This window comes from Leuciscus leuciscus, assembly GCF_965113295.1.
Source record: "Leuciscus leuciscus genome assembly, chromosome: 14".
Taxonomy (NCBI): Eukaryota; Metazoa; Chordata; class Actinopteri; order Cypriniformes; family Leuciscidae; genus Leuciscus; species Leuciscus leuciscus.
This window is the reverse complement of record NC_138738.1, coordinates 16,392,275-16,416,426: the sequence shown is the minus strand read 5'-3', so window position 1 is coordinate 16,416,426 and position 24,152 is coordinate 16,392,275. Positions and strand designations below refer to the sequence as shown.

Sequence of the window (24,152 nt, the reverse complement as noted above, 5' to 3'; positions counted from 1 at the left end):
TCAGAAGTCATTCTAATATAAATGCATATAAGCACTTTATAAAGTAGATTATATTTATTTCTCATTTCCAAAAGTTGTGAATATGCATATTTAACATCTAGTCACACAAAACACAGTTCTGGTTCTTTGAGTCCACAATGAACGAAATCATGCAAATCATTAAAGCACATAACTCATCATCAATATCTAATATTAGCAGATGTTGCCTGATCTTGAGAAACACACATGCATTTGTTCTGGTCAGCAAAGGTTATGAATAAGTGAATAAGTGAAATGAGAATCAGTATTACTCTCAGAGACTCTGTGTTTCTGTTAAGGGCAGGCTGATCCCAACTGATACAGTATATGGCGTACCTGCTGGTGAAGCGCTGGCTGCATCTGGTGTTGATGCACTGAGGAAGAGTATCCTGTAGACTGGGCTCAATTACAGTCAAAGACAAAGGCTCCTGGTGCACATCGCAGCTTGGGTTTCTGCACACATACACACACACACAGTGGTAAGGCAAGCTGAGTCAGTTAGGATCTAAATACAACAAGGAACTCGTTAAACTCAAAGCTATTTGTAATTACTAACAGTCTGGCAACAATGTTGTTCTTTAGATAAATGACTTGCAACAGACAACAAATAATGAATAATATTTATTGTTACACAATAATACCCAGCTCTCTGTAGTAAAGTACAGATTTATTAGTATTCAATTGTACATATTTTCACTAAATGAACAGATGGCGCAGTGACAGAAAGGTAAATGCCTTGAGATCTCTCAGCTGGGAATAATGCGACAAACCTGAACGTGTCTAAATGTCTACTGAGGAACAATTCTGAGCTGAACGGCTAATTCAGGACACAGGTGGCTGGATATCTATTCATCGTGACAAACAAGAACTTGATGAAATGACAGGCAGAAGTGCGTGTGTGTGTGTGTCTAAGTGTGATTCATTCCAGTGCATGCTGATGAGAATCTGGACATGTTGTCCAGTGATTAATTTATGGATCATATATCGTTGCAGTCTATTCTCCAAGCACTTAAAGGGATAGTTCACTTTGAAATAAATTTTTGGTATGTTTTAGCTTACCTCAAGGGCATCCAAGATGTAGGTGTCTTTTTTTCCGCAGTAGTTTCAATTTTGATATTTTTAGGTCAAACCGTTCTTGTCTGTCAGTCATATAATGCAGGTCGATGGTCACTGTCTCAAAACACAAGCACAGAGTCCAAATTAAAACAATTCCCCGTCGTCCAAATTAAACAATTCCCCATCGTAAGTACACATTGATGGCCTAAGACACGAAACGAGCGGTTTGTGTGAGAAAACGAACAGTATTTATATCGTTTTTACCGCTTATACTGTATACACAGCCATGTCGAAGTGATCTGATCTGACGTGTGCGCAGACGTGTGCATAGATATATACACACTAGATGTCGCCTTGTCTACGGCAGTTCATTGGAACGAATGTCTTTAAGGCAACATCTAGTGTATATATCTATGCACCAGTCTGCGTACACGTCAGATCAGATCACTTGGACGTGGCTGCGTATAAGTGGTAAAAACGATATAAATACTGTTCGTTTTCTCACACAAACCGCTCGTTTCGTGTCTTAGGCCATCAATGTGTACTTACGATGGGGAATTGTTTAATTTGGACGACGGGGAATTGTTTTAATTTGGACTCTGTGCATGCTCTTTGAGATAATGACCATAGACCTGCATTATATGACTGACAGACAAGAACGGTTTGACCTAAAAATATCAAAATTGAAACTACTGCGGAAAAAAAGACACCTACATCTTGGATGCCCTTGAGGTAAGCTAAAACATACCAAAAATTAATTTCAAAGTGAACTATCCCTTTAAAGGGCAACCTTTGCATCCTAACACATTGGGTACAACATGTTACACGGTTTAAAAAGGCTTAATGTCTACTTTTACATGTCTGTCTATAAATAATGCAAGAGAGTCTTGAAGAGCAGCAGTGGTTTACCTGTTCTCAGCATTGGTGAGGTTGCCAGTACATTCGTTCACCTCTAGAGGGCATTCACAGGGGCACTCACATTCATTCTGCTCCATTCTGTGGAAGATAGGAATATACTGAGAAAATCTGTTTGAAGGTCTTTTAACCTGGAACTATCAACTTGACTATTATTTATATATAGACCCCATAAAAGCAAAATTTGAGTTGAGTGGCTTTTAGTCCAAGTCTATCACCTTTGAAGCAACCTCCTAAAAGTTGATGGAAATATTTTTGGCAGTTGAATGCATTTTAAATTTACAGTTTTTCTGACGACAAATAAGTGCAATCAAATGTTCATGGTTCATGACTGTAACCATAGACTGTAAAAAAAGATAGACCGCACATTTCTGCTTCCTTTCACTGTAGAGAAATGAAGCCAAAATGTCCCAGTAATGGTTGTTGCCGATTGTGTTGTTAGGAGCCCGAGTCTGGTGGTATCAAGGTCCCGTCCAGACTCAATAGCAAGCACAGCTGTCAATCATGATGTAACACCCCGTTTTTATAGCATCAAAAAAACTAAACTAAAAACTAAAACCAAACCTATTGGAAAAATGAACACTTGAACATACGTCTGTGTGGTAAGAACTACCTTAAATGACAGAAAAAAAAATATTTGAAGTGTAATTGGATTTTTTTTTAGTTCGGCTCAGGTCCCATTCGAATACATAGAGAGGGCGGGGGTTTTGACCTATATCGCAGCCCGCCACCAGGGGGCGATCAAAACATTGACTTCACTTTTCAGGACTTGTGCCGGACACTCGACTGTAACTAAAGACTATTGCCAAAAAGTATTAACCCTTCAATGTGTCCAACCTGAACTTCCAGTTTCTAGGAAATACACTAACACAGGATGGAAAACTCAAACAATTTTATTGGGTCCTTAAATATGAGAATGAAGGAATTTTAAGTATAGACAGGTACATTATTAGTATAAAGTGTAATGAAATATTTTTGTATTTAATTTAATTGGCTATAACATTTCTATTACAAACTTCTTATATTCATGAAACACACACACACAATAAATAAATAAAATGTTGGGGTCAGTAAGTTGTTTTTTAAAGAAAGTAATACTTCTATTTAGCAACGTATTACTTTGATTACATTTTTTTATAATGTTACAAAAGTTTTCCATTTCAAATAAATTGTTCTTTTAAACTGTCTATCCATCAAAAAAAAAAAAAAAAAGGATCAAGGTTTCCACAAAAACATTAAGCAGCTTTAAGCAATTTTTTAACATTGATAATGATAAGAAATGTTTCTTGATCACCAAATCAGCATATTAAAATGATTTCTGAAGGATCATGTGACACTGAAGACTGGAGTAATGATGCTGAAAATGTAGCGTTTCCATCAATTAAATAAATTATATTTTAAAATGTATTAAAATAAAGAAAACAGTTACCGGTATTTTAAATTGTAATAATATTTCACAATATTACAGTTCTATCAATATAAAGTGTATCAAATAAATGCAGTTTCACTAAAACTGCATAAGATACTTCTTTCAAAAACATTTAAAACATAAACCTTACTGACCCCAAACTTTTGAACGGTAGTATAAATAAAGCTATGCCTTAACATTTACATAAATTAATAAAAGTTCTGCTGCAGAAGTTAAACATTACCTGTGGCAGTTAAGACAGAGCCGATCCACAGTACTGCAAGCACAGAAGGCCAGTGAATCACAGGTCTCATTCACAATGCCAGCAAACGCATTGGTTCCTGGGATACGGGTGAGCCGGTACTTTGAGCAATGACTGCCATGCACTAGGTTTGTCAGATCACCCTTAAAACACACAGAAAGGCATCAAATAATTATTTGATTTCATAAGTCTTTCACTCTATACATACAGTTTCTGAATAAAAAGCCACAACTTTGTTCATTTAAAAAAAGAAAAAAAGAAATATGCTATATCTGCTATAGCTGCTATTAAAATAACCTCCACTAGGTGGCGGCCAAACATCATTAATATAAGAAACTGACTAACCTTATTGTAAAAATGACGGGATTGTCCCTTAAAACTGAATTTTCAGTAGCTTTGTATGACATTATTAATGTGACTCCACTCACCACAATGCTGGTGTTGAACTTGTAGAAACGCTGGACGGTACGATCACTGAAACTGTTACACAGGTTCTTCTTCACAAAGTTGGGGTGGTTAAGAATGTCATTGGCCACTAGAGGCTCCTAAAGCCAAACAAAACAGGAGAAAATAAGCTGATGAACTCAAGAAGCTTGTTTTCTTTTTTAGTTTCATTACCAGGCATTGAATATAATATGGCTAAATATGAAAAACAGTCCCATTTTCCTCAGGGCAAAAACAAACAAAAAAATTTCTTGTTTAAGAGTGGTAAAGTTAGGCCTGAGATCCACAGTTCCTTACCTTATGAGTAATATGTTGCTGTTCTGCAGGAGCGTGGCCCTTCGGATCGATCAGGGTCGGATGGGCCACCAGATATCCTCTGTCCTCCATGATAAAACACCTACACATATATATATAAAGACCAAGACAAACAGGATCAAGCAACCAGAGCCAGTACACAGATCCAAGATGACATTTAGAGGGGAAAGGTGGAAGGAAACAGTAGATGGCTTCCTGTATGTTCATAGAGTACCATCTGCAGTTCAGAACATTATTGTGTGGCACACTGAGGCATTCCACTTCACTAATCCGGTTTAATGACCATAGCACTGAAAACTCAAAGAACACTGAGGCCTCCATGGCACAGACAGATAAAGAGACAGAGAGAGCGTGAAGAGGGACAAAGAGAGAGACGAACTGGTAGAAATAGAGTTAAGAAAAAAGAAAAAAGGAGGGAAGAGAGGAATGAGAGGGAAGGGTAAAAGAGAGAGAAAAGAAGGGGGCACTGGCACCTAACATAACAGGATGTGTCTGGAATGCAGCCCTAATCAGCTTATCTCCCTTTGTGTCTTTCAGTCAGTCCTGAAAATCTTACTCCGTTTCTTCCATGGCATTTATATATTGCATCAGTAGGGTTTATCTGCCGTGCTTGCAAAGGCAAGCATTACTATTGCTAATTCTTAAGGGTAGAACGTTGTGTCCTGCAGACATGAATGCTAGAGCCAATTGTACGGCTTATTGAGGAGGTGAGTCATTATTTTTAGAAGATATTGGACAAGGCAAATTAAAAACGTGCATAGACTTAGACTTGCATTTAAAGGCATATATATGGTCGAACCAGCCATTGGCAACTTGGACATAAAGTGCACACTAGGGGCTTAGTGATTACTAGTGAATAGATGACTTAGTGACTACATAAATCAGATTTCCATTTGAATATAATACATAATCATAAAATCAATTATAGTTATATATAAGCAATAATAGAGATATATTTGAAGCCCCTTCCACCCTCTTTTTTTTAATTGACAGAACTAAGGAATCTCTATTTACAGTTAAAGATAATAAAAAAAAAATCATAAATTGTAGAATTCCAAAAATGTAGGTGAATTAAATTAAGAAGTATCTTGATTTTTAGTTGTTTTAGGTTTGTCTTGTTTTAAAACATTTAGGTCATCTTAAACTTTGTTCCCCTGGTTCAGAACCACTGATCTAAATAATACATTTAAATATGCAAATATGAAATATTCAGGAACTGCATCTAAGATTAGACAGGGAGGGGCAATAAATAAAATATACTGGAAATTTTACATTTATTTTTTTATTTTATATTTTAATTAACGCACATGAGAAAGTGCTAAAAAGCTGCAAAAACGCCGTCTATTCATGCAACATTCTCTCTCTTAAAATGTAAAGGAGTGTAACCGTTAACATCATAATGTATACAGTATCAGGGTCTGTCGCACAAAACATGAACTCACTGATCAGTCTGCCATTTTTCCCTGGGCATTAAACATCAGATGCTTTTATAAATATATTTGTTTAGTTATGTTTTTTTTTCAAAAGTGTTTTTCAAAGCATCCCTTTTAACTTGGCACTCATTTATTCTGCAACTAGGATATCATAAGCAACCACCTAGCAATAACGCCACCTTGACTACCACCACAACATCCTAGTATTGTTGCTGCGACTTTTGCATGGGCAAGCACCACTCAATACTATTAGATAAATACAAAATAAGTATCATTGTTCCAGTCTTTAAACTTTTCCCTTCTTATCTCTCCCCTCTCTCTATGTTCACCCCTCCCTCACTGTTTCTTGATCCCTACCTCAGATCTTTCTCATTCCATCCCCTTCTATCATAAAAGAGCGAGCTTAGAATCATGCAGAGAAGACTAAGTGAATGCCTCTTTTCCAACAGAAGCAAATCTGATTAGTTTCATTTGAAAGAGCTTTAAAGAGCCTCCGTGGGGCATCGATAGCTTCAGGCACTGCGCTGGACACCACTGCCGGCACACTGGGGTCTTGGCAGGCACTAGAGAGTTTGAGAAGAACCCAACAGAAACGAGGGGGGGGGGGGGGGCCTTACCGGATTTTGTTGCCCCTGTCTTGGTTGCAGATGGGCAGAAGATCAAGCAGAACTTTGTAGAAGTAGCGCAGAGTGAAGTCAATGCCCATAACCGCTACCGTGTAACCAGAGGCCATTTGGGAACTGGGAAAGGAGGCAGATAAGTGTGTTGAACAATATGAAGGATGAGGAGATCTACAATATCATGGGTCACCGCAATGGAGCTTTATATCAGATCACACACTTCATAGTCACATTTCCTCCTCTTAAGAGAGAACTGATTGGAAAACATGGAGGGAAAACATACTTTATCTACACCAGACATTCTGGAACACTGCCAATTTCAAACAGCTTCATCATATCTCTAAACACACACGACTATACACACACACTGTACCAAGCACAAAGCCGACAGTGATAAGGCAGTTGTTTTTCAATAGCAACAGGTACTATTACGTACTATATATGCTATGCATTCTTCAACTAGACAGAAAAAAAAAATGCTTGCGACAAAATGAGTTGCGCAATTAATTTGCTCAATGTTTACATTAAAGGGACAGTTCACATTCATGGCATTTTGCATTTCTCAAGGCGTGTGAGGTCTGAATGTGTGTAAATGAGATTTGATATGGAATAAAAAAAGACTTTTCACATAAAGTTATTGTATAACTTCAGAAGACTTGTTACATGGCGCACAAGACATATGGACTACTTTTATGATAGTATTGTGCTTTTTTAGTAATTTTAAGAGCTTGACAGTGTAAAGCATCAGCCATTTCATTGTAGGGAAAAGCATCTTGAGAATGATTAAAGGATGTCAATAAATGAATGCTAGTTTAATACATAAAATCATGTGTTTAAACCAGTGGCTCTCAAGCTTTTTGACTCGAAGACAGTGTCTCTCCAACACGTGTTTAACCCTTAAACAACTGACCTTGAGGCATGGATGGTGTGGCTAATGGTGACCACATAGCCCGCCCCACCAACATCCAGGTAGGGTCCAGTAAAAGTGATGAGACCAGGATTGGCTACAGCATGTAGGTACCTAAAAGACAAAAAGGTCAATGGTTAAACCACATTTTAAACAGAAAATACGAATTTATTAAAGTACAATCTTTGTATTAAAAAAATACACCCTCATTTGAGGTGCGTGTATGGCTGCATATGAACTCAAAATAACTCCTTGGGAATCTGACGGTTTGCTCAACAGACTGTGAGAACTGTTCACCAGTGTCCCACTAGGAGTTTGAAGACCTCCATCCTGAGGCTCAAATCTTACCATCGCCTCCTGGTGGGATCGAAGGCTTTGTCCATGAGCGAACCGGGGTAAATCCGCAGCACCCCATTGGGCGTTGCTATGTAACGCCTCACAATGTAGCAGTTGAGGCTGCTCATCTCCATAAGACTCATCCATTCATCTGTCACGTGACTGGTGGCCATCACCTCATTCCTCACAGAAGACTGGAAGACCAAAGGAGGGGGGTGTTAAAGAATTCTACTTATCTGAGAATCATATTGAGTGGTGCACTGCATCTCCCTAATGTAAAAGCATAATTAAAGAGGAGAGGAACACTACCAACTAACAACTGCCAATTAGGACTGAGAAACTAACCATGATTGAGTCATTCCCTGGTTGGCTACGAAACATGTATTGCTGAGATGGGCAGTAAGTGTGTGTTTGTGTGTACCTTAAGGCCCGGGTTGGCTATGAGCCGGGTGTTGTCACTCAAGTAAGCAGTGTAGTGCTCCACCATGCGCTTGGTCTCCGGCTGACTCAAGTGCTCATATGGAGAGGAGAAACTACCAGCGGACAACATCACCGTGGGACTCTCTGAGAAAAAAAAAGAAAAGAGATGAATCAGTTCTGCGGTTTAATTATATTAGTCCCTAACCAAACCATTATTAATCATCTCTTAGTAACAATAGTCACTAAGGTAAAGGAAGACCATATGTCTTGTGCGCTATGTAACAAGTCTTCCTTTATCATCTCTTAGTAACAATAGTCACTAAGGTAAAGGAAAAAAGTACACTATAGTTCAAAAGTTTGGGGTCAGTAAGATTTTTTTGGGAAAGAAACTAACACTTTTATTCAGCAAGAGATGGAAGGCTTTTACATTGCAACAGAAAAAAAAATGCATTTTGATAAAAAAAAAAAAAAAAGTCTTTGTCAGACTTCTTTTTAAAAACATTCAATAAGTCTTACCAACCCCAATCTTTTGAGCGTGGTTGTCTATTTTTCAGGAGTTAACATTACCACATTCAGTTCCTTTTAAAGAAAGAAAACAAATATGTAATTACAATAAAAAACTTTAACTAAGAGATCTTTTTGCTGCTGACCAGCTGCCTTCTGCTAATGTTTGTCTTATCTTTTTTTTTTTTTTTTTGCTTATGTTGGTATAAAAAAAAAAAAAAAAACATGGTTGCACTTGATTTTAAGGTGTCCTTGTTTCAGTGTATTTGAATATAAAATGAATTAACTAAATGTACTTACTATAGGCTAATGGTTAGGAATAGGGTTTGGTTTAGGATTAGTTGTATTAAATTATGCATAACTTGTATTTATTACTACAGTAACTACATTTAACGTGTAATAAGAACACAGCAACAAGTGTTACCAAATTAATTTGTTGAACAAGCATGCAAAAGAGTTTTGGTAAATGTCCAATCTGGATTTGATTCAGAAATAAATGATCTTTAAATAAGATACTGAGAAATGCTAGCCTGACTACGTCAGACTTCCTACTTCCGCTAATTTCATTTCGCTCCTGTAGTCAGTCTGAGATAGCAGCCTATCTTTCAGTTTTCCACCGGCCTGAAAACAGCAGAGCCAATCAACGAACAGAGGGCGGGCTGAGAGCCGTGACGTAGACGCTGATTGTACCGTGGATGCGTAGATTTACTTCACATAATCTGCAAAAGTCATTCACAGCCATGTTCACTCCGGTATTTCGCTCGATGGTTTAGTTTTTGCATCATACATGCGTTTACAGTGGAAGTTAGATGCGGCTGAGCATGCGCATAACACACGCCATAACCAAACGATATGTGATTGGCTTACGGGTAACCAATGATTTAAAACTTCAGACAAGCGCCCCCCCGCGAGAGAGAAAACACTTCTCTATTATGCTATTCCAGACTCTGTATACGAAGCAAAGTGAAGTAGCAGAGTCTGGTATTACCAGGCTAGAGAAATGCATGGTACATGTCCAAACAACTATGAGAATACCATGCACTTTTTTTTTGTTCTTTTTTTTTGAAAAAGTGAAAGTGAAATGTGAAGGCCAAGGATGATAACCCACACTCAGAATTTGTCCTCTGCATTTAAGCCATCCAAGTTAATGCACAAACATTAGGAGTAGTGAGTAGTGAACACACACTGCAAACCGTGGACACACACCCGGAGCAGTGGGCAGCCATTTTTTCTGTGGTGCCCGGGGAGCGATTGGGGGTTAGGTGCCTTGCTCGAGCCTGCAACCTTCGGGTTACCAAGATATTTTTTTTTTTTTACACAATATGCAAAGCTTACGTTGATGTTTAGTCTGAGCTTACCAACTGTAGCGAGCTGTTTAAAGTGGAGGCAGGAGCTGGGTTGCCCCAGCAGATCCAGGCGGTGGTACAGGAGTTTGCTGCTGGGTGCCGTGTTCAGATTTTTCAGATGCTTTACCGGGATCTCCGGCTGAACATAAACTATGCACAAAATAAACGAAGTGTCCTGAACCTGCAAATTAGAGATCAAGATAAGAGAAATGAGAGATGTGTACAAAAAATGCCGGTAACAATTTAGTATAGGGTCCAGTTCTCACCATTCACTAGTTGCTTATTAGCATGCATATCACTAGGATATTGACTGTTTATAAGTACTTATAAAGCACATCTTAATGCCTTATTCTGCATGAGCATATTGTACATCCCTTAATCCAACCCAATTCCTAAATTTACTAACTATTAATAAGCAGTAATTATGAGTTTATTGAGGCAAAATTAGTTCATACTGAAAATTGGACCCTAATCTAAAGTGTGACCTAAGATTCTTCTCTAATCAAAGGCTTCTCTAATAAAAAACAAAATGCATATAAGAATAAATAAAATGACAAAATAACACTGACAAAGAGCAGTATAGTCATTCTACACAGTCTAGTTCTCCCTCAGGCTGCTCTAAGCCAACATTTGTGCCCCTATAAAAGGAATAGCGTACCAATTTCCAGGCGTAGCTGACATTGTAGGCATCTCGACTGGGATCACGTAGGCGGTTCATGTGCCAAGACAGAGAAGAGTTGACAGGCACAGCAATGACCTGGCTCCCCAGGGGAAGACTAATAGGAAGCACACAACATGAGCTTAGCAATCATGTGAGTAACACGGCAAACCGTAGCAACAACTGGAAATCCCATGAACACTCACCTGAGGATATTTTGACGCACAGCAGCAAACCCTGGGATGTTCTCATAGTGGATGATGTCCGTATGGAGAGGAGCTTCAGTCATCAGGTATGGACGGGTGAGTGACGGGTGCATGAGGGTGTAGCCTGGAAGATATTCAAAAGTGAGTAACATCCATTTTATTTTATTTAGTTAAAAAAAAATTATATTGGTGTGCACCAATAAAAAAACAAAAACAACAACAACAACATTTTATGACCCTTTGAATTTATACAATTGAATAATTACATTCAATTAGAAATAAACAAAAACTTTTTTTTGCTGTTTCATATGTTGCTGTTGCATATGTAATGAATACTTGCAAGCTATGACTATGTTTTTTAATTGTGGTAGGTGTTAAGAACAATGTGCTAACATTGTGAGGCTTGAATCTGCAACCTTTTTAGATACCAGTCAAGATTTTCAACTACTAGGTTTACATAAACCCTTGAAATTGCATGAAGCTTACATTTTAAAAAGCACTGAGAGGCAGTGCTAACTCGTCTCTTTACTGAACAGCTGGAGACAGCAGGTGCCACTTCATTATCCCAGTCATTACGACAGACTGTATACTCTCAGGAACAGATAATAACCCTGGTTTTATTACATATGTAACACAACACACCCTTTTAGCGCAAATAAGCAATTTCTGGTGGGCTTATCTAATTGTTTTAATATGTATTAAATAGAGGTTAACAGCTTTGTAAATTCAGAAACACTTCACCCCCCTGAGTGAAGTCATGGAAAAACTAAAATATGTTGTTTAGAGCTGGATGAAGAGTAAATGAAAGCCAACAATACTTAATTTCATTTTTGGTAGAAAGGATTGACAGGTAGAAAGAAAAACATTTTATATCATCATCAAGTCTGTTCTCATTGAAAAGTTAAAATCCAGAGTTTTGCTGTTCCTAATCCAAAAAACTGGCGTGATGTCAGCCATGTTGGCTCAGAACCGCCCAATATGGGACAGCTGATTCCCCTAATGGACTGTTAAAGGTCAATGGCCTTCAGTCCAGTGCTTTTGAGTCACTGAAGATCAGACCTCCCAATTCAGGATGAAGTGAGAAAGTCAAGCTGAAGGGAAGCAAACAGATTAGCAGCAATTGGCTCATTTTGGCTCATGGAACCACATGGATCTCCACTTAAAACAATCACCACCACATGTATCTCCCTACCTTTATTGTCTATGAGGAATGTATATGAGGCCAGGGAGTCCTGGTAGTAGGTGACGTCCTCCAGTATGTATGCCAGATTCACGTCCACTCCAACTACGCCCAACAACAAGTTTCCAAAGTAGCATGGCCGGCTGACAGTCATTATGAAACCTACAAATGGAAAAAACAGAGGAAGTTCCTTTCAGTCTATTCCCATGCTAAGAAGTCAAACTATACAAACGTAATTCATGAAGAAATAGTATTAACTGTGATGTACAAGCCATTGCCAAAAGATCAACGACACTCAAAAGTAACAATTAACAAAGTTTTAAGCAGATATGGGTGTTTATTCTTTAACTTTGGGCACATTGTCACAGGGGCTGATTTTTAAAACAGATATTAAAAACAGATATAAACAAATTTCAGCTACTTTCTCTTTTTACCTTCTTTTTTATATGAAGGTCATATTAACACTTTCCAAGACAACATTATTTATTTTACTGCTTTTAAAATGTCTTTAAATTAATCCAAACTATTTTTGATAAAAACAGTACTTTTTACATGTAAAATATAATTATGACTGTTCCTTATGTGGTGCATTTCCATTACAGCCTAATAAAGTTTTATCAAAATGTAGAAAATTATATGTGAGACCTTTTATAAAACCAAGGCAAATATCACTTGTGAGCAAACCTATATTATGCATAATTTCCAATCAAGCTATAATTTCATCAGATTGCATTCCTGTCTATCAGTCCCATAAGAGCATATTCTGCATTTGTTATTTTTGGCTTTACTTATAGTTTAAGCTTACAGTATATATTACCATGGAAACTTTCTGTTGCAGAGCCATTTCTGCTGAGGTCTTCTGAGTGCATATGGTCTGTCAGAAGGAATGTTAGTGTGCCAGACATGAGCTTTATGCCAAGTTCAAGATCTTAACTTACCGTCTCCCATCTGGTCCGCATAAGGCAAGCTGAAGGAGGCCACGTCGATCATTCGATTGGGGAGGTTGATGTAGAAGCGGCCCACTGTGGTCTCCAGGTTACTGAGCTGATTCAGAACCATCATACTGCCCTTCACGACGGGCAGGGCGGAACGATCTGGAAAGCCGTACTTCAAGGAGTTCTGTTCGGCCAGGTCTCGTAAGAAAGCCAGCTCCTTGAGTCCCGTTACTCCTTCTGAGGACGGTGATACAATAGTTCCAATTAAAATGGACATTTGTACTTAATCTGTAAGTCTCTTGTGCACTCACTGGGTTTTGGAACAAAGCTAATATCAGCCTCAAATTTGTACATATATCACAGAGATTGTACAGGATTTGTTTATCCAGCCCATTTAGACTGCAGTAATAAAAGGCCATTCATATCCCACATGGATTACTTAACCACAGAGCTAAAAATCACAGAATGGTGGGTTTGGACCTCTAACAGAAGAAATGGACGTTTTTGCTAGTCAGTCTTTTACTTTTGGAGTAACATTCAATTCTGTTGAACTGTTATTGGACTGGACGTGAATTTCAACACTTCAGTCTATTAATCTGACACTGTGACAGGTTTTAATATGTGAATATAATACAACTTGTCATAAATGAACCAGACTTCAAATAAACAAGGAAATATGAGTAATTTCCAGTGTGTGTGTCCTTCAGAGCCTCCAAATAGCCAGTCAAAGTAGCATAACCCTCTTCTGCACTGCCAAGCTAATCAATCTGAATCATATGTCTGAGTCATCTAATGCATGAAAAAAGCCTTTCTCACTCTTTCATGTCACTGAGTGGCCCTTTGATGTATTGTCACATTTCTCTTTCTTCTTTTCGATGATCTCGATTTTAATTTTCATGATGCCAAAGTAATGTATGCTAATGGAAGGCTAATACATGCGGGGAGAGGAGCAGCTGAGGAGAGCAATATAATGGAGAGAGGTTTCTTACGGTAGACACAAATACACACACAAAGAGCAGAAGAAAGATGAAGGGGTAAAAACAGCTGAGCATGCTTTGAAAATGCACAAACATGCTCACAGGTGTTCGCTATGAGCCCCACACTGGCTACGAGACAAAGAGCCAATAAAAAAGCCGCGCTCCTTGGCGGTATCTCACCGTTCATGAGAGCGTAGGTGAGGATCATGACAGAGTTGTTGAGGTGGCGGTTCTCATCTTTTACCACACTCAAGGTTGCTCTCTTTTCGTGCTCAGATGAGTCTCGGGAAGTGATGCCTGATGACAGGTAGATTATCACCATGTCGGTGTCTGTGAGGGGGAAGATGATCAATAATCAATCATATTGAATAAAATAACTGCCATCTAGGGAGAATTTCAGACCACTCACAATTAAATAAAGGAGACCTGGGTCTAACATGTTTTAATCCAGTAAATATGTTATATATTATATATTATAATTCTCAGAATCAATTCTAAGGCACATCATCTTAGTTTAAGTCTACATATTTATAAAAAAAAAAAAATATATATATATATATATATATAAAAATAATATAATATAATATAATATAACATAATATAACATAATATAACATAATATAACATAATATAATATAATATAATATAATATAATATAATATAATATAATATAATATACACATACACACACACACATACACACATACACACATACACACATACACACATACACACATACACACATACACACATACACACATACACACATACACACACATTTCTGACTGAAATAAAATCTTACATATTTATTTGAGATAAATGTGACTTGGCCAGTAAATATTAAAATATATAAATCAATCACAAACTGGATACATTTTTATAATTTCTTAATATTTAAAACATGACATTCTGACCCAATAACATGTTTTATATAAAACTTGTGTGATAAATTCATCTTTTTTGTTAAAATGTCCCTTCATTATATAGTATTTATAAATGAAGGTAATACACTCCTGGGAAAAAGCTTTTAATTGTCTTAACCACAAATTTTTTGTCAGGAAATTAGCGTAATTTAAGCAAATGCACTACTTAAAAAACAATTGCCGTCTCAGAAAAACATCAAAGACAGAATTAAGTTTTTGCCGGAATATTGGAAGTTGTGTGTGGAGTGATTAATCAAAATGAACCACGAGTTGCATGGTAATGCTCTAGAGTGGCGTCTTCGAAAATCTGGTGAGAAATATAATAATAAAGTATCTCTACCACAGAGAAGAATGGAGGAAGAGCTGTCATTGTGAGGGGAATCTTTTTAGCTGCTGGAATTAGTGAGCTACTCCACTGTGAAAAGTCAGTTTATTATTTGGAATACAGGAGAATATTTCAGAATGGCTTGCTTCGCACAAATGAAAAGTTGTTGTCTAAAGAGGAATGATCAGATGTTATTTTTCAACAAGACAATGCTCCTGCCCAAAATGCAAAGACATCAAGTTAATTTATCTACAGTATTTGTGCAATCATTGCAAATTTCCTGACCAGTGATTTGTGATCAAAATGGTTAAGACCATTAAAAGACTACTAAATATTTTTCCATTTGGCCCCGTTTCATCCTATTTATTCAATTAATGTGCAAGCAAGGTATTTTTTAAACATAACACTAAAAATGCATAAAAAAGATCCTGTACAAAAGCTTGGTCTCTTACTAGTCAGCTGTCTGGAGACATTGCTTGTGTTTCTCAACAATTGAAAGGCTTTCTGGAAGCCCAGTGCATGCTGGGTAGGGCTTTCAGAAGCTTTAATGTTGTTGATGAAGGTGCTCATCTTCCTCTTAGTCTCGCTGGTAGCAGGTGAAAGGAAGCTCTTATAGCACTGATCCAGAGAGCAGGAGCGAACAGTATCTGCTATCGTCAACACTGAGATCTGAGGAAAAAAATAGAGGTTGAGTGCTAAAAGAACAAATGTAATCAGTGGAATGTGATTGATGATGACAATGATGTCACTTCCTTACTTTATCATGTTCATCGATGGAGTTGAGGATGATTAGCGCAGCGTCACGGGCGATCTGGAGTTGGGTCTCAGTGACAGAGGCACCATGGTCTATGATCACTACAATATGTTTCGACTGTGGCCTTACGGCTGAAACATACACAGGCCTGCCAAGACACGGAGACAAAGATTTACAGTCACCAAGAACGCTGCAGAACGACTTTTCCAGGACTCTGACGGCAGGAAGCCAAGTGAAGTCCTGGCGTTATTCCCGCTCTCTTCACTACAGTGTTTGTGCAAGAGATCCTGCACTCTATTGTGTTGTTTTTGGAAACCCTTTTCAACTCCAACACTAACTGTCAGAATTCAAGTACAGCATTTACAATGAAAGCTATATTGCCTAAATCTCGTATACATCCTATAAGTGGTTGAAAACCTGTGAGTAGCAGATTTTCTTGTGTATCTCCAGCAGGAGGAGAGAAGCTGTGGGAACGGCAGCAGAAATGAGCCCATCTTTCAGCATAGGCACACAGTGCCCACAATACTGGGTGGCAGATTCCAGTGGGGTTTATTAGGGGCGACCCTGCATTCCAGTCAAGGGCTTGGGAGCTATTGTAACCAAGTTAAACAGATGTAAAAGGCCTCCCTAGAATGTAATTTACCCCCTGCCACACAAGACGGCAAATTCAGAGGTGCCAATGACAGCGTGAGTTGGGAAGAGAAACAAATCCTTTTTTTGAAAATATTTATATAAAAATTAATATAAAGAACAAAAACTTTTGTCTCGATTTCTCAAGGAGAAAATTACTCCTTTTATTTGTTTTGTTTTTTGCAAATAAGGACTAAAAGGGTTAGTTCAATCAAAAATGAAAATTCTGTCATTAATTACTCCCCCTGGCGTCGTTCCAAACCCGTAAGACTATTAATCATCTTCTGAACACAAATAAAGATCTTTTAGATAAAATCTGAGAGCTTTCTGTCCCTCCATAGACAGCTACACAACTGAAACTTTGCCGCTTCAAAAAGTTCATAAAGAGATCTTAAAACGAATCCATATGAAGCTCAACATGTTTGCTTGATGGGCGAGAACCAATGAGGTTCCTTCTTGTGTTACACAGAACGTAAGAGCTTCAGCAAGAACCAATGAGGTTCCTTCTTGTGTTACACAGAACGTTAAAGCTTCAGCAAGAACCAATGAGGTTCATTCTCGTGTGTTACGCAGCACGTTTGAGCTTCAGCAAGAACCAATGAGGTTCATTCTCGTGTGTTACGCAGCACGTTTGAGCTTCTGCAAGAACCAATGAGGTTCATTCTCGTGTTAAGCAGGTTCAGTTGAGCTTCTGTTCATGTGTTCATTATGTGAAGCAATCGAGTCTCAGAAAATTTGGACTAAACCGCTCAAGTCATATGGATTAGTTTTATGATCTCTTTATGAACTTTTTAAAGCGTCAAAGAGTTAGTTGCATAGCTGTCAATGGAGGGACAGAAAGCTCTCAGATTTCATTTAAAGATCTAAATTTGTGTTCTGAAGATGAACGAAAGTCTTACGGGTTTGGAACGACATGAGGGTGAATAAATCAAGACAGAATTATCACTTTTGGGTGAACAATCCCTTTAAGTTCTTGGCTGAAGTTTCTTAAGTGAACTAACATTTGACAATAAAAAGTTGTACATATCATATTAAATGATATCCTATTAACAGAACATGCATAAAATATAAATATTTGATAATTTAATCAGCCTGAATAGTTTTTTTGAAGAAATTTTATTGAAACAGGAAAGTAAAATAAAAAATAAAAATAAAAATAATCTCATAGCCAAGTATGCCCTAAATACAGTGAAAATCATAGTGCATCAAGGGTTTCAATACATTGCTGTAGGGTATATGAGTGTTTGGAGTGGAAAATTAAAGGACAGTGTGTGTGAGAGAGTGAGAGTGAGTGAGTGAGAGAGTGAGTGAGTGAGTGAGTGAGTGAGTGAGTGAGTGAGTGAGTGAGTGAGTGAGTGAGTGAGTGAGTGAGTGAGTGAGTGAGTGAGTGAGTGAGTGAGTGAGTGAGTGAGTGAGAGAGAGAGAGAGAGAGAGAGAGAGAGAGAGAGAGAGAGGGGGGAGTTTTGTACCTGCTCCTGTGCTCGTATATGCCCTTGCAGTGGAACTTGTGAGCAGGAAACACAGTGAAAATGCCCTCCTCTGAGCTGAAATACTGCCACTTGATCCCTGGATTGGATTTGAGGTTGTCTGCCAGCACTAAGGTCAATGAGAAAGCAAGAACAGTTTGAAAAGTTTCATATCTGTTTTATCAGTCTGTGGCCTGTTCTAAAATGAAATGAAATGAAATAAAATAAACAAACAAAAAAATATATTTTGGATAATAACCGGTTGACTGTATGTTGTGCATTAAATGTCAATCACTACATGTGAAGTCATGCATCAATGTGTAAAGTAGATGTATTTCAAGCATTCTGCCACATAGTAGTAGCTACATATCACAAACTGCTGAAGACAATCATCCATAACTAATTTAATATGCCATGCAACATGGATCTTTATGAATGCTGTGTGCACTTTAAGGAGGCAGCTGTAGAGTTCGTGTCAGTTGAACAGGCCCCAGCTGTGTGACGGCCGGAGCCCAGACAAGCTGATCCTTTCCAAACACTCGAGAAGCACAGCGATCACCACTCTGCAGCCATCAATTCAAGCGTTTATTTACTTAACAGGAGCCGGGATGTGTAAGGAAAGTGGGGGAAAGAACAAGAAAAGACAGGAAAAGAAGGAATACAAGCAGTGGAAGCATTCAAGATATATCTGTTTATATGTATGATCCATTCCAGAATGTACTTAAGCAAGATTACTTGGATCTTTTACACCCAAAGTAAAAAAAAAAAAAAAGAAAAAAAAAAAGAAGGATTTTGAGTCGTATAAAGAGGATGAATGTGTGCAAAGAGAGGTTACTCAGGTTAAAAAAATGACCTGTGATTCATCTATTCCACTTAAACATGCAGTAAACATCTGTAAGTGGTTTGAGTGATTCAACATGTCAAAGAATACATGGCACATACATAATATAATATAATATAATATAATATAATATAATATAATATAATATAATATAATATAATATAATATAATATAATATAATGTTTATTAGAGTAAATGCTATAGCATTAGGTCCCACACAGACACGGAACAGCCATTCCCAATTCAGATCAAAATAAACATAGTTAATCAAATTGCTGTAGAAACCTGCAGAGCAAGAAAAATGGATGCAAAGCACGAACCACAAATTATCCATCAATCTGCACCCAATGTATAAACAGGAACTTTGCAGCATGTTGACAGCTTTAAAAATCATACACATGTGCCGCCCCAGAGTGCTTAATCCCCCATCCAGTGTTTAGAGTAGCAGAGAAGCAGAGTCATGACGTGACACACTTTCATTTCCTCTATCCCTTCATTCCCCATTAAATCTCCACCGACTGTTATATTTCTTCTCCCTCTACAGTGCTGTCACTTTCCTGGTTTATTTTTAACTCCAAAAATCTTTGCATTTGCATATTTTTACTAAAAGAGCAAAGAAACGGGCATTAGAGCATCTCCTCAGCAACACTGATGAACCTTGTGGTGTCTCTAGCAGCCCGTGAGCATAAATGATACGATTTCGATAAGAATTAGTGTCCCAAATCATAGTATGCTGCAATATCTTATCCCCCATAAAATATTAGCCTCAATGCCTTATCAAAAAAGTAGCATTATCAATAACGATATCTCATTCTAGCAAAGCAAAATTGCTTTCCTTAACCAGTTAGCGCTATGCTAAGCTAATAGGCTAAGCTGATTAACTTAGAAAATGAAGGCTAACTGAAAAAAAAAAAAACGAATTAATTTATATATGATATATATATATATATATATATATATATATATATATATATATATATATATATATATATATATATATATATATTTATTTATTTATGACCCCAATATAAAGTACTTTTCTAGCACCAGTGCTTAAATAATATATATCAGTAATGACACAGTCTTGTGACATTCAAGATAACTCTTAAAGAACTCTGGAAAATAAAAAGATGGAGATGTGAAGAGGAGTAAAAGGTGAAACAAAGGACATTGCCATGGGGAATCTTTGCATTTGCATATTTTTACTAAAAGAGCAAAGAAACTGGCATTAGAGCATCTCCTCAGCAACACTGATGAACCTTGTGGTGTCTCTAGCAGCCCGTGAGCATAAATGATACGATTTCGATAAGAATTAGTGTCCCAAATCATAGTATGCTGCAATATCTTATCCCCCATAAAATATTAGCCTCAATGCCTTATCAAAAAAGTAGCATTATCAATAACGATATCTCATTCTAGCAAAGCAAAATTGCTTTCCTTAACCAGTTAGCGCTATGCTAAGCTAATAGGCTAAGCTGATTAACTTAGAAAATGAAGGCTAACTGAAAAAAAAAAAAAACGAATGAATTTATATATGATATATATATATATATATATATATATATATATATATATATATATATATATATTTATGACCCCAATATAATGTACTTTTCTAGCACCAGTGCTTAAATAATATATATCAGTAATGACACAGCCTTGTGACATTCAAGATAACTCTTAAAGAACTCTGGAAAATAAAAAGATAGAGATGTGAAGAGGAGTAAAAGGTGAAACAAAGGACATTGCCATGGGGAATGTTGGGAAACAAGAACCAACCCTAAAAACTAAATCAAAGACTTCACATCACACTCTAACACAACACCATATCTTTCTCTCTCTCCGTCTCTGCTTTATCGCTCTATTCTCCAGGTTTTTCTTCCCTCTTAATTGTTTCTTCACTTTTCCCCTCTCTCCCCCCTCCTCTTTTCATCAATGTTTAGACTAACAGGGATCAGATGTGACTGATGACTGCCTGCATGGTTAGCGGGGTCAGTATTCAATGACAAATGGAGGGAGAGTAGTAACATGAACTCCTGATGACTGCCTTACAAAAACAAGCATCAGTATGAAGATGAATTGAGATAATCTGTTCTGGAGTATAAGAGCGAGTGTATGAGGCCAAAAAGAGGTAGAGTCTGAACCAAGGTGGCTGAAAGAAGAAAAAAATTGCAAACGTGTTTAGTGCTAAACCTGAGCATGAGCTGTGCTGTTATTGCACTCTACAATGCCCTTTCTCTCATATTTAACGAATCAGGGTGGTTGAAAAACAATGATTCACTAATTCAGTGGAGTCCATATGCACCATTTTAGATATTTATATAGAAAAATGTATAATAGTGGGACCAGTGAAATATCTGATTCACGGTTGGAATTCTTGCTAAATCAATCATAGTGGTTACTGAATTAACTCAGTGGCTAATAATATTCATGGCAACGAGTAGTCCAGTGTGTTTGCCCTAAAGGACCCTGTCCTAATTCCCCCTTTTAGATAATTTTTGCAAAATATATTATATGGGGACCAATCTAATTCAATTAATAAACAAATGACTCTTATGATCTCGTTCTTTTAAAGAATTGATCAAAAGGAATCAAGTAATTGGTTGGAATCACACTACTTGCTGAATCCATTATAGTGGTTACTCAATCAAATGACTCACTTATTGACTATCTTCATGCCAGTGCAGTGTGTTGTTTTAAACTTTCTGTTGTAATAAATAGCATTTTAATTAGTAAAAAATGTATTCTTATGCATGTATTTAAAATCCAATATAGGAGGCTTGGGGGGCTTTCCCATTGCAAAAACACTGATTTATCTGTTATGAAGAGGAAGTGTTGACACTGGCTCAGTGTATAAAGTGATAAAAACATGCACTTCCTGATTGGCGAGAGAGCAGATATAAAGGGGAAAAGAGCACAGAGGTACAAAGCTGTGGTCAGTAAAAAAGGGGGGAGTAAAAACAGAGATGAGAGGAGAGAAAATAAAGTATTTCCACACACAAATGAGCAAGGTCACGTATTCGACAGCATTGTTCATTTTCGTCGCACTCAAAAGGCCAAAAAAATCTTTGAAGATTTGACGTCAGAAAAGCAATATTGTTCTTTGCAAATGGTTGCCATGGCAGCAGCTGGATAAGTGAAAATTGGCTTTGGGTTTTTGAAGCTTAGACACTGTCTGTGTGTGTGTGTGTGTGTGTGTGTGTGTGTGTGTGTGTGTGTGTGTGTGTGTGTGTGTGTGTGTGTGTGTGTGTGTGTGTGTGTGTGTGTGTGTGTGTGTGTGTGTGTGTGTGTGTGTGTGTGTGTGTGTGTGTGTGTGTGTGTGTGTGTTACACACCAGAGTTGAGGTCTCGTCCTGGGTTGAAAGCTCGGCTATTGACAGTAGGAGAGAGGCGATCACAGCTGATGGTCTTCGAAACATTGGCATTAAAATTACCGTCAAATCTGAAATTAGAGAGAAGACAAAACATCAATACAGACCATTTTAACCAGTGATAATTAGAAAGTGACACTGAAGGAAACTTGTTGTTTGCTCAACGCCTCAGTCATGAAGAAAAAAGAAGCTGAAGTGCTCCTCATGCTATAATAACAGCTTTTGCACTTTTGTGGTAAAACCCCCCTGAGGAAGACTGCATCAATATCTCTTTCTACAAGCTGCACAGCTCTTCTGCTGAAGATGAAAGAGAAAAATGGAGTGATGCATTCGGAGGGGAGAGAAGAAGCAAATGGGAGAATCCTTAGATTTTATTTACTACATTCAACACTTTTAGACAAGCAAGAAGAGACACATTTATAAATAAAGTATAAATATCACATGAATAGAAACCACACAAAAACTACAGCTAACACATTTGGGGTCAGTACGATTTATTTTTTTCAAGATATTAATACTTTTATTCAACAAGAATGCATTAAAATTGATCAAAATTGACAGTAAAAAAAATGTATAAGGTTATAAAAGATTTATATTTATAATAAATGCTGTAACTATCTATTCATCAAAGAATCCTGAAATGTTTTTTTTTTATCAAGGTGTTCACGGAAATATTAAGCAGCACAACTGATTTCAACATTGATAATAATAATGTTTCTTGAGCACCAAATCAGCATATTAGAATTATTTCTGAAAGATCATGTGACACTGAACACTGGAGAAATTATGCTGAATTGCAGCTTTGCCATCACAGAAATAAATTACATTTTAAAATATATTAAAATAGAAAACAGTTATTTTAAATTTAATAATATTTCACAGTATTAATGTTTTTACTGTATTTTTTATCATATAAATCATATAAAAGCACAAAGGACTTTCAAAAACATTAAAAAAAAAACGAAACGACAGTGAACATATAAAAATAAAATATAAAAGTAGAAAATATGAAATATGAATGTCTTAATATTCTATTTAAAGATGAAAAATCTAATCTTCAGGGTAAAGGTTAAAGGCAAAATCTGTGTAGTAGTGTTTTAAGTAGGTAAGACTATACATTTTAGTCAAATTGTATGACAGACAGAAGACAGAAGACTTGACAAACACTGAAATGTATTATTAATTAGTTCATATATTAAGCCATAAATGCAATGCACAAGACACATTGTGGTTGGCTTATCCTCACTGCAAATAAAAAAGTATTTAATTCAGTCTGGCTTCCTTTATCTTGCAAAAATGTGTTCATGGTTTGAGAATAAGGATATGTCTTTCTACCAGTCCATTTTGGCATCTGTCTAATTTGGCCGTTTTTACCAAGATACAGATGAATTTACACAAGAGAAAAAGAAAACAGAGTTTAATTGGGCGAATGGCTTGTGACAACAACAACAAAAGATATGGGAAGCATCTCCTTCTGAGATTTAATGTCCCATCAATGCTAACTATGCACAGTTACATGGTTAGTGGATATTGACTGCATTGATCAAGTGCAGTAAGTGTTTAGGAACACAACTAAATTTGTAATCAACAACCACGACTGTCTTATCTACTCAGAACGTGCCGCAAAAGAATGACATTTCGTAGCCGTCCCATTATGCTGCTGTTTCAGGTCTCTGCCTGCACTAATCTAAGCAGTGTCTCCAGAGATCTAGCACTGCCACACACTCTTTCATCTCCCTTTTGCCTCTAAACACACTGCCACACACACACACACTATCTCTGTAACGGCTCTAGCCATCATGTTCTCATCATCTCCCAACCGACTGTGTTCTGATGGCAGATACTGCATACATCTTTCTATTCTTCACACAATACCCACAATGCACTGCTCTCATCTACATGC

At 37.2% G+C, this 24,152-nt stretch overlaps 1 protein-coding gene across 1 annotated transcript in view; it reads right to left on the bottom strand.

The window, feature by feature from the left end:
* Positions 1–24,152, bottom strand: part of cachd1 (cache domain containing 1) — a 73,840-nt gene that overhangs the window by 10,267 nt on the left and 39,421 nt on the right. The window contains exons 4-22 of the mRNA XM_082135997.1: positions 22,214–22,320; positions 18,042–18,168; positions 15,946–16,090; positions 15,641–15,857; positions 14,121–14,270; positions 12,967–13,200; positions 12,041–12,190; positions 10,849–10,972; positions 10,643–10,760; positions 9,997–10,165; positions 8,136–8,278; positions 7,727–7,908; positions 7,382–7,492; positions 6,469–6,591; positions 4,401–4,500; positions 4,088–4,204; positions 3,642–3,802; positions 1,984–2,070; positions 355–471 (exon numbers count right to left, since the gene is read on the bottom strand). Of these exons, the coding sequence (XP_081992123.1) occupies positions 355–471; positions 1,984–2,070; positions 3,642–3,802; positions 4,088–4,204; positions 4,401–4,500; positions 6,469–6,591; positions 7,382–7,492; positions 7,727–7,908; positions 8,136–8,278; positions 9,997–10,165; positions 10,643–10,760; positions 10,849–10,972; positions 12,041–12,190; positions 12,967–13,200; positions 14,121–14,270; positions 15,641–15,857; positions 15,946–16,090; positions 18,042–18,168; positions 22,214–22,320 (2,682 nt within the window). The remainder of the gene's footprint in view (positions 1–354; positions 472–1,983; positions 2,071–3,641; positions 3,803–4,087; positions 4,205–4,400; positions 4,501–6,468; positions 6,592–7,381; positions 7,493–7,726; positions 7,909–8,135; positions 8,279–9,996; positions 10,166–10,642; positions 10,761–10,848; positions 10,973–12,040; positions 12,191–12,966; positions 13,201–14,120; positions 14,271–15,640; positions 15,858–15,945; positions 16,091–18,041; positions 18,169–22,213; positions 22,321–24,152) is intronic.